Here is an 11,322-nt window from a genome sequence, read left to right as displayed (position 1 = left end):
TAAGTAAAAAAATATGCATTCGGACCATAAGACGCACCCTGATTTTCCCCCCACTTTAGGGGGAAAAAAGTGCGTCTTATGGTCCGAAAAATACGGTAAGTTATAGAGCATAGGAGCTGGTAAAGGATCTAAATATAAGTGAAAGGTGGGCATATGCGAGAAGTAACTTAAGAGTTTGTTATGTCCTGTATGCCTTCAGTTTATAAATCTAAATTATTTCAAAAAGCAAAGTATCAAAATTGCCCCCACATAATGGAGTGTGCAGGGTTATAAAGGTAAAATTTTCTGAATTGCCATTATGACATTGTATAAAATGGAGCCCAAGAGGGGTATAGAACTTGCCATCTTCAATGTCCTTTCCATGTTCACAGAATCTGCGTTTAAAAGGTCCTTTGGATTTCCCTACATAAATGGCTTGGTAGCCATAACATGCTTAAGTGTCAAAGGATCTTCAATAAGAAGATGTCAAAGTTTTTGTAGTATCTTCTTAAACCAATAAAGACTGACGTGTGAAATTAGTGATCAAGACAGTAGTATTCTATTGTTAAGATTTTGCTTTTTTACATGATTGATAGATTAATTGTTTTCTGTCACTCTTGGAAGCTCTAATGTATGTTAGTTTTTTTACAATTGCTGTATCCTCGTTGTTTAATACAATTGTTTGTGGCATCCGCCTCAATTTAGATAGAAAGTACCCATATCACTTGGGAACAAATTTTCGTAGGAGAAAAAAAAAAAAAGGTACTTTTATGTTTTTATTTAGTTTGTTTCTTTTAAGTTTAATATTAAAATTAGACTTGGTGATGGTAGGAAGATTTTGAATGTTACTATGGTGTGTGTGCATACCCACACTGCAATGCAACACCATACATATATTGTGCAATGCAGAGTCCTAGAAGGGACGATCTTTTGCCAAATTTGCACACGCTACATATCAACAGATAATTAGATAAACTATCAACCCGGATAGCTAGTACTTTTGAATGAGACTCTTTGTTCATCATTATCATTTGTCACCAGTTCCACTAACAATTACAGAATGATGAGTCAATTATTCATTTTTAATGACCATTATCTAACATGTGTACAAGGCTTTAGATATTTCCATTTGTTGCTTGCACTTTGGATGATAAAGTTAGTAAAAAATAACTAAAAGTAATATGTCCTGTTACCCACTCGATTATAAATACCCTATGAATCCTAATTCTGTCCATAGGCTTGCAAACTATCTAAATTTGAAATTAAATTTCTACTTTAATCTACTAAATTCAAAAATAACATTTCCAATATTAAAAATAAAATTTATACACAGACATACCTGGCACACATGTTGTTTTCTGGTAACAAGGGAATTTCCAAGACTTTGGTGCTAGCTATGATAATCTCTTGGCTAGCAGTAGCTACTGTTTTCCCAGTGATTCTATGTATCTGGTAAAACGCATGAGGCCTCAGGTATCGGTCATCAGCTGTTCCAATAAACATCTGTAGATTGACGGTTTTGTCAGTATAACCTAATAGCTGAGAAAAAAAGAAAAGTAGTGAATATGCAGTCTGGCATATACTATATATCCTTCTATAAAATATTTATTGCTGGGTAAAGCTCAACACACTAAGATACAGAGTTTAAACCATCCTCTCTAAAAAAAACCTCTACTCTGCCTATAACAGCTTTTTACCTTGCAATATCACCTCTCCTTGGATTGAAGTGGAAATAAAGTTGGACATAAAAAAAAAAAAAAAAAAAAAAAAAAGGACCTCTGGTCAGGAATTTTTCTTTTATCTGCCATGGACTCAAGTAAAGACCTCCATTGGTCAGCAGCACCTCATCCTTAGGTCACTGAGGAGTCCTTTGTTGGTGCAATCATTTTGTTTGTCCGACAGGAGGCACGTTTCTTCACAATGGATGTCTGTGCAGAATAATGAGATGTATAGATGTAGTCCTGTGCCTAAGTCAAACCAGGAATTCATCTAGTTTGTAAAGAATTTTTCACAGTAACATAAATGTAACAATGTCTATGGCAACTTTATGTGTTTCCATGCTAGCCTATCATATCGCTGCAGTAATCATCTGACAGGAGTGGAAAGACAGTGTTCTCCTCAGCCAGTTTAAGCTGGATGCACCACCCAGAACTTTTCAGTAACCACCTGGCTGATTTTAGGGACTACTGAAAAGTAAGGGCATAACAAAGACAATGAAAAAATAAGATATAATAAGGGAATGGTCATTAAAAAGTTGGAACAATGTATAGGGGCAGTAGAAAGCTCACACAACTATATGGGATACCTATGAAACAAACAACTGGAAACACTAAATTTGTTACATGTTGCCACACTCGCTTTTTTTTTGACCAAGCGGAAAAAAAATTCCAGAGGGAACATTGAAAGGCGTTTGCTAATCCTTCTTGAAAGCCCTGAAGTGCATGAATATGAAAAACCCCAGGAAAAAGAATCCAAAGGACTTTAAATTTAGGGTAAGTTTATCTTAACATACACTATAAGAGAAGATGATTTTATAGTGAATACAAAAATCAGTTTGTATGACAGAATTGGTTAATGTGTACTTAGCACCTGAAATACAGTTAGGTCCATAAATATTTGGACAGAGACAACTTTTTTTTTTTTTTTTATAATTTTGGTTCTGTACATTACCACAAATAATTTTAAATGAAACAACTCAGATGCAGTTGAACTGCAGACTTTCAGCTTTAATTCAGTGGGTTGAACAAAAAGATTTGTGTTAAAAAAAGGCTTTAGTTCCTCACATTTTTATGCAATCTTTTTGTTCAACCCACTGAATTAAAGCTGAAAGTCTGCAGTTCAACTGCCTCTGAAGTGTTTCATTTAAAATTATTTGTGGTAATGTACGGAACCAAAATTCGAAAAAAGCTGTTTCTGTCCAAATATTTATGGACCTAACTGTAGATGCTTAGAGCTGTATGGCTGAGAAAACACCTACTGGACAGAAAAAAATAGAATACCTCTGAGATATACCATGGAGAATTATACATGTAACCGTGGCAGAAGACTCTGTGGGACCATTTGGGAAGAAGAACAGCATATCTAAGGCTTCTCAGCTAAAACATTTTCAAAGGCTTTAAAATGGCAACCAAAACCTGGAAGATGAGGAAGAAAACTAAAAACTACCATTCAAATGAATAAGACTGCCGGAATGGCAAAGAATTAGCCAATGATCAGCTCCAGAAAGATCAAGATCAAGGTCTAAATTTACTTATTTGTACTGTTACAATTAGAAGATGCCTATGTGAAGCCAAGCTTTTGGCAAGAAGCCCCCACCAAAGTCCCAGTGTTGGGGGGGGACATGTGCTAAAGAGGTTATACTTTGCCAAAGAACACACTGACTGGCCTGATGAGACATTATGCAACAATCTGTGCACCAATGAAAGCAAAATTATTCTTTTTGGGTCTAGAGGCCCCATACAGTTCATCAGATGACCCCCAAACACTGCATTTAAGCCACAGTACACTATGAAGATATTGAAGCATAATGGTGTTTGGTGTTATCGCATTCCAGATATCATGGATTTATTTGGATTTTAAATACATCAAAATGCTTGAAGAGGGATTGCCCTTTAAATTGGTGTTTCAACAAAATAACGATCCCCAACACACCAATAGTTCCATAGTTAGGTTTAAAAAAAGGTCCATCTAGGGAAATAAACATATCCCAAATCCCTATAGACATATTTGATCCAGAGAATGGCAAAAAAAACACATATAAACACCTATAAAGCCTGGTTCATAAGTGTAAGTGTAAGAAAGGAGCAACATCTTGCTTCCACACCAATAAGACTGACGTTATAGAGTGGGCAGCCCAATCTCCAGACCTTAATCTGATTGAAAGCTTGAGAGGCAACATCAAAAATGCCGTTTCTGAGGCAAAATCAAGAAATGTAGAAGAATTGTATAATGTAGTCCAATCATTCTGGGATGAACATCTCACATGTTCACAAGAGTCAGAAGTTGGTTGACTATTAGTTCAGTGAATCAAAAGAAAAGCAAAACCTTCAAACCTTGTAAACTACAATGTAAAACAACTTTAACACTGAAAAATGCAAAAAAGGCTATTCACAGGATGAATCAGTCAGCTTCAATACCCTAACAGATTTGGTGGCAATATTAAAGACAACATTTTACACAAAGTCATAAAAGATCCTTTTGCTACAATTGTAGGTTTCACAATACTGTAAAAAGAACTTTCTGATATACTAATTAAAGCAAGAAAATTAAGGCTTAATTGCCTGAAGTATAGTGATAATGGCAGCTTCCAGCAGGCCACATCCTCTAAGAATTTAGGCTTTAACTGTTATGGTGAAAAATCGAGAACTAAGATTCTAACACTGGGCCTCAAAAAAAATCCAAATGGGAATAGGTAATGGGAAGAGATAGTATCAGCCCACTCTTGACTAGTCTGGGGCCACCAAGATGGTAGGAGTTCCTTTTAGTTAAATCCCTAATAAAAGGCTTGGACACAAAGACCACATTTGAATGAATATGGACACCCCAGCTGTAGTACTTTTTTCCCAGCAACTTTTGATCATTCACTGTTGGCAATTTTAAGTATTACATTATGCTATCCAGAGTTACAGATTGTTGCTTCTTAAGCACAGAGAAAGGCAACTAAACTAATAAAATGAATGGAAGAGCTCAGCTAGGAGTGATTAGCTGAAATTAATCTATTCTCCTTTGAGAAGGGACGTTTAAGGGGGAAATGATCACCCTATACAAATATTTAAACGGTCCATATAGAAAACTCTTTTTCAGATTATTCACTTAAAGATCATTACAAAGGACGGGTGCATTCTTTAAATTTCTTTTCCTCCAGACTAAACCTCCAAGTTAAGAAGGGATTTCTCACAGCAAAGTCTATGAAACTATGGCATAGGGTCCTTTGGGAAGTAGTTTCTGCAAAAACTATAGATTGCTTTAGGATAAGGCTGGATGCATATAATGTAACCGGGCATTAACGTTTAAACTAAAGATAACAGAGACTGTTTATCCAGGGAACATTTAATTGCCCCATTGGATCAGTAAGAATTTTTTTTCCTCTGTTGGAACAAATTGAACCAGGAGTGTTATTTGCCTTGCTCTGGATCAACTATGACTACAGGGTTTTTTTTCCTTTTTCACAAAATTAAACACTACTGTTAGAATTGAATGCAGCCTATAAATAAAAAATGTGTACCTTTACAATTGGATGCCCACCAGTAGCAGCTTTTACAGCTCCACGACTACCTTCAGTCTCATAATGTGCTCGATGATGAGTCTTTGGCTGTACTTCTATCTTCAGTTCACATTGTCCATAATGGCTGGGTAAAGGCCAGTCTAATGAAGGCAGAGATGATGTCCTAATGAAAGAATTAAATTTGTTATTCTAAAAAATGAAAATAGCCCACTGAATGGTTCAGGGCATTAAAAAATGGATTGGAATGGAGTACAAATTGCTCAATTTATTTGGCTGCAATTAATTTTTTTTTTTGGTACACCATATTTTAAACAGCATATTTCCAATAGAAAGTTGTTGCTTAACTTCTGTAGATATGTGTATTTATGCAATGTTAGTCCAAACTTTGGAAAGTTTAATTTAAAAAAAAATGTCATAAAGGTTTGTGTCTGTAGCGTAGCAATAGGTTAACCAGCCACTAACTAGACTAATTAATTCTATTATTGTTCCAGACAGAAAACTTCAACTTTCAGGTAAATTGACATTCCTTGGAAATAGCAAATAAATAAAGCTCTTTAAAAATGGTAGCGGGGTTAACAATACTTTAAGGATCTGTAATTCAGCCTTGGATGATTTACATCTGCCACATTACATGACTGTACAGGTATGGTGGGTTCATGGAATCAAAAAGCCCTGTAACCAAATCTGTGCATAGCACAGTAAAGCCTTCTTAAAACAGAACCTTTTCATGTCTCAATCTATCACAAATCCCAAAATAAGAAGATTATTCCTTGTAATTTGCACTATTTTGATATAAGGAATAATCCTCTTTATTCTGGAATTCATAAATTAATTGGAAATGTGAATACCTTTGTTTACAGCCATGAGATTTGTAGACTGGTAAGAAAAAAGTCTTGTTTCCATTTTGTTCAATGATGAATTATCACAAAAAAAAATTTCATGAAGCTTTAATAAATAATCCTAAATTTACTGGATTTTAATCTTTTACCTCAAAAATCCAGTTGCTACCGTTGCTCTAATAAACATAAAAATAATGATTTGTGCATGCAAACCACTTGTAAGTGAAAAGGGTAAAATTCAATGAATCCTATATAAATTTAGAAACTTCATATAAAGGCACAAAAATATAAATCCTTATAAAGACCCTAATATTTACTTTAACATTACAAAATATATAGGTTTCAAGTATCCAGGAAGTTACCAAGAGGTTATTTTTATTATATATTAACAAAACTCAGGAAAACTGTACCAACTTCACAGCCCTGGAGCAACCAATATAAACTGGACTCACCATACCAATTGTCACTTCTATGTAAATAGAAGGTCCTATTGCTCCTGTTACACCATTATAAAAATGTGCCTTTAAAATTAGCAGCTTGAAAGCTTTTTTAAACTGTATAGTCAAATTCTCAAACTCTGTATACCTAAAAATGTATACCATCTGCATAAAACAAAATATAGTTCCCATAAAATCCAAACTCGAAACACTTCTTTAAAACATTAGAAAACCTGCCTTTACTCTTCAAAATCGGTGAGCCTAACATTGGGGTAGAAGGGCTAAAAGTGACACACTGAACACGCCACACTGAAATGTGGGTAATACGTGCAATGAGCAAAAATAGAGTCAACAGTGTGGTGGTTTGATAATGCAAGAGTTGAATAGGAATAAATTACATAATATATTCCGCATTAAAAAATAGCACTAGCTTGATAATACAGGGGGCAAAAATACATTTGGATGATACCCAGATTACAACTCAGAAATGATTAGAATACAACTGAGCACAAGTGGAAGAAATTTGGCATCAACGCTGACTTCATGGACTACAAAATTATTTGTCAGTTGTCCTATCCTCTCAAGCTTCCAACCCTCGCAGCCTCTTCTCAACAATTAACTCCCTCCCTAAAGCCCACACCCGCTTCCTCTACAACTGTCATCCCTGCCAAAGGCATAGCCACCTGCTTCAGAGATAAAATTGTCACAATCAGACATGATGTCTCTGCTCACCCCCTTCACCTGTAAATCATCACTAACCTCCCTAAGCCCTGTTACTGTGGATGAAGTCTCTGCTCTTCCCTCATCATCTCCATCTACTACCAGTCTGCTTGACCAAATTCCCTATGATCTACTCCGTGACCTCCACCTTGGACCCCGCAGTAACCAAACTAATTCAACCTTTTCCTTTTTTCCTTCCTCTACCTACTGGTAGTTACCCCTCCGCTTTCAAACATGCCATTATTCTCCTCATCCCTAAGGGACCCTCACTAGACCCCCCTCTACCTATAGCTACCATCCTATCTACCTTCTCCCATATGTTTCCAAACTTCTTGAGCGCCTTCTCTATAAAAGACTCCATGACTACCTGAACACCAATTCTCTCTTTAACCCGCTCCAGTCTGGCTTTCAAGCTGCCCATTCCACTGAAACAGCAGCCCCAAATGATCACCTCAGAGCAAAGTCACAAAGCAACGTTTCCCTTCTCCTCCTAGAGCTTTCCTCAGCTTTTGACACTGTTGACCAACCCCTTTCAATCCACACCATGAACTTCATTGGTATCAGTAACACTGCTCTCTCTAGGTTTGCTTCCCATCTGTATGACCACTTTCAAGTTTCTTTCAATGGGAATTCCTCCTCTCTTACTCTCCTCCCTAATGCTGTTCCCCAAGGGTCAGTCTGTGGGCTGGTTCTCTTTTCTCTGTACACCTCTTCACTCAGTAGTCTCATATCCTTCTTTGGTTTACGGTACCATCTGTCCCTGATTTGTCTCCCTCAGTCCTAGACAAGGTCTCATGTTGCCTGGCTGCCTTCTCATCATGGATGGCCAACAGATTTCTGAAATTCAAACTGGATAAAAACAGAACTTATACCCCCCCCCCCAATTCCAAATCTCCCCAACATATTCCTAAATGTTAATAACTCTGTTATTCATCCCTCCCTCTAGGGACGTTGTTTTGGCATCACCGTCGATTCTGCCCTCTCCTTTACCCCCCCATATTCAGAATATTTCCAGGTCCTGTCACTTTTACCTGGGCAACATCGCAAAAATCCAAATTTGATCCCCAGAGACAAAACTCATCTTGCACACTCTTATCTCTCGTCTGGCCTACTGTAACTGTTACTTTCTGAGTCTGTCTGTCATTTGCAACCCCTATTTAATGTACAGCGCTGGGTAATATGTTTGCGCTATATAAATACTGTTTAGTATTAATAACAATAAAAATACTATTAGTCAGCTCAATGACAATATACAGACCACTCAGGGGCACCATGGAGTTAAAATGTGGCATATATGCACTGCCCATTATTTCTATATGAATTCAGCCTTCTAGTAGATCTTGCAATACACAGTCGAGACCCTCTGTGTTTCACATTTGATGTTAACTTATTGATATTGATGTAACTACACATGTAGGTCTAAATGGCTTGGCAATTAGGGCCAGATCCGACAAGTACCCAGGTATGAACATTACCCACCTCTGATAATCCTGGCTTGTGTACTCTAGAATCTAATGTCTCTCAACGGAAGGCCAAGAAAATGGGATCTCTGTAGGCTTCATAAAATCCCTTTCCTCTAATCCACAGAGGGATACAGTTTTAGCTGACTGTGTGAATATTTATATATTATTCTAGTGTTCAATCCTGTAGGCTGCAGTACAATACAGTTTTCTTTAGAATATAAGGTCACGCAATGATCTTGCCAAAGACACTTTATGGCAAATACAAAAATGTTAATATCATGCAGCTTTCTATTCCTTAGAAGTTTTTGTTTCCCGTTATAGTTACATGGTGGTTGTACAAGTGACACCTCTTGTCCTAGGATGACAATGCTCACACACTGTACTGTATCATTGTACAACCATTGTTGTTACAGTCCAGCAATGCTACAGAGAGCCTCTCCTCTTCATAATACCATAATGGGGGTGTTTTGCAGGACACAGAAAGCTGAAACTCCTAATTAATAACACTGGGGAACAATTTAACAAATTTTTTGTTGACTTCAATTTTTAGGCTTACTTACACTAAAATAGGTATGCTGATTCTAAAAGTGCAGTTAGTTTTCTTCTATCACGTCTTTTTTTTTCTACTGCTTATATTAATGCGATTACTGTATCGTGGATTTGTATAGGCTATTCATTTACACGGCGGACAGTGTGGTCAGAGGTTGTGCGCTGCTCCACGTAGTAAAAAAGCAAAATGTATTTTTCTACTTACACAGGAATTTCCTTTCTTTCAGATCATGTCTGGCTCTGCTGTTTCTCGTTGTAAGTGCCTAAACAACCCTAATTCATTTTGTTATTTCTGTGGCAGTTTTACCATTCCCAGTCAAAAGGCGAACATCAGCTCATTTGTAGAGCAAGCCTATTTGGCATATTTCAAAGTTAAACTTAGTGATCAAGATAAGTCTTGGGCCCCTCATAAGATGTGCAAACAGTGTGTTGAGGGTTTACGGATGAAGACAAAGGGAAGATGTGATAAGATGCCATTTGGTATACCCAGATCATTTCAGTGACGGTTACTTTTGTATAGTGAACACTTCAGGATATAACAAGAAAAAAAATAAAATATAACAGAGTATCCTAAGTCTACCGTCGGCTATACGCCCAGTGGCTCATTGAGATGAAATCCCAGTGCCGGTTTTCATTACACTATCCTCTCTTGAAGGACATGATTATGGTGATGAACTAGGTGACAACAATGATGAAGAGTTCGAAATTGAAGACGACTATGTACCCAAAACATTTTAGGTAATTACTACTAACAGTTTAGGAGATCTGAAGGATTGAACACAATGCGTTGTAAGGCTGCAGAATCTGACAAGCAGACTTTACACACACAGCTATCATACTGCGCATGGATAAATTTCACAGCAAGTTTTTGGCAGTGACGAGAGGAGGGCACTGGCTGTCTTGCCCCCATCTGCGATCACATGCATGATGCTCTTTGTGTTACCTAGGTATAGCGCTAGGAGGCGAAGTTAGGCTGAATTCAAATTGGCAGTAAGGTTGCATTTGCTGTGTTTACCCTTCACTTACCTCTCACCAGAAACCACTGCTGCTTTAAAAAACTGCTAGGCCTAAAAAGCCCAGCCCTTACTGCTCGTTACCAATCCCAGGTGCCCAGCCCTTACCAATCCTAGGTGCCCAAAAAAATTGTACATTCTAACAAGCCAGGCATTAGAAAGTTGGAACAAAGTATAGATGGTAGGTAGAACACTGACAATAGCAGGGGGTTACTGGACACATATGGCATAAATAACTAGGAACTCTGGCTGAAAAACATTTCTGGAGAGAACACTGCAGTTAAGTAAAAAAATCAGAATTAGGAATATCATATTTTTTTGTAGTGTCTGAAATGATTTGAAAGTTTAAAAAAAGAAAAAAAATATTTAAAATGTGTTTATTTAATGTTGGGCCATAGAGGTAAGTAGCAACTGAGCTATAAAAATTGTAAGAACTTGTAAGTATATCAGGGTAAAGTGCTACCGAGTTACCAAGTTGGTTTGTGTAGAGCTTAGTATTTTTTCATACTTGTAGGAAAGCTTTGTTTGATTGGTATTGAAAGGTCGGAGGTGTTAATCCCATTTTAATTTCCAGTAATAAATTCTTAAAATGTACATGACCTAAAAATGTGGGATTCCATTTGGTCCATCAATACCCGAGTTGGGACAAAAATGTGGCACAATAATAGTGCTGTATACTAGGCATACTCATACCTCCCAGATGTTTCTTACAAGCCCATATTGGTTAAGTACAATGTAGGTGCTTGTTATTCCAAACATAAATGAGTAAAAAGATGTTGAACAGATTTCAAAAAAATATTGAGGGTGAGGAAAAGCTGTATTTCTGAAAAGATAAAAAAAGTTTTGGGAGAATGATCATTTTGATAGATGCGATTTTAACAGTGTTATTTCTACTCTTTTTTTAAATTTAAGGCATATATTAGAGGTTGATGAAGGAAGGGAGATGCCTAAAAAGGTGATAAAAGTCGATTCCCAGCTGTATGGAAATATTAATTGTACCTTGTGTTTGAGAAGCAGGGGAATTAAAAAAAATTTAAATTGATGACTAAAAAAAAAAAGATATATTTTGGGAGGTAGGCTGTGGAGTCAGAGGATCAG

At 36.8% G+C, this 11,322-nt stretch overlaps 1 protein-coding gene across 1 annotated transcript in view; it reads right to left on the bottom strand.

The window, feature by feature from the left end:
- The window catches only part of NFATC3 (nuclear factor of activated T cells 3), a 146,197-nt gene that overhangs the window by 99,126 nt on the left and 35,749 nt on the right, over positions 1-11,322 (bottom strand). Inside the window, exons 3-4 of the mRNA XM_072422981.1 lie at positions 5,204-5,366; positions 1,319-1,518 (exon numbers count right to left, since the gene is read on the bottom strand). Coding sequence (XP_072279082.1) covers positions 1,319-1,518; positions 5,204-5,366 — 363 coding nt within the window. The remainder of the gene's footprint in view (positions 1-1,318; positions 1,519-5,203; positions 5,367-11,322) is intronic.

This window comes from Pyxicephalus adspersus, chromosome 9 (genome assembly GCF_032062135.1).
Source record: "Pyxicephalus adspersus chromosome 9, UCB_Pads_2.0, whole genome shotgun sequence".
Lineage (NCBI taxonomy): Eukaryota > Metazoa > Chordata > Amphibia > Anura > Pyxicephalidae > Pyxicephalus > Pyxicephalus adspersus.
This window is presented reverse-complemented; position numbering and strand designations above follow the sequence as displayed.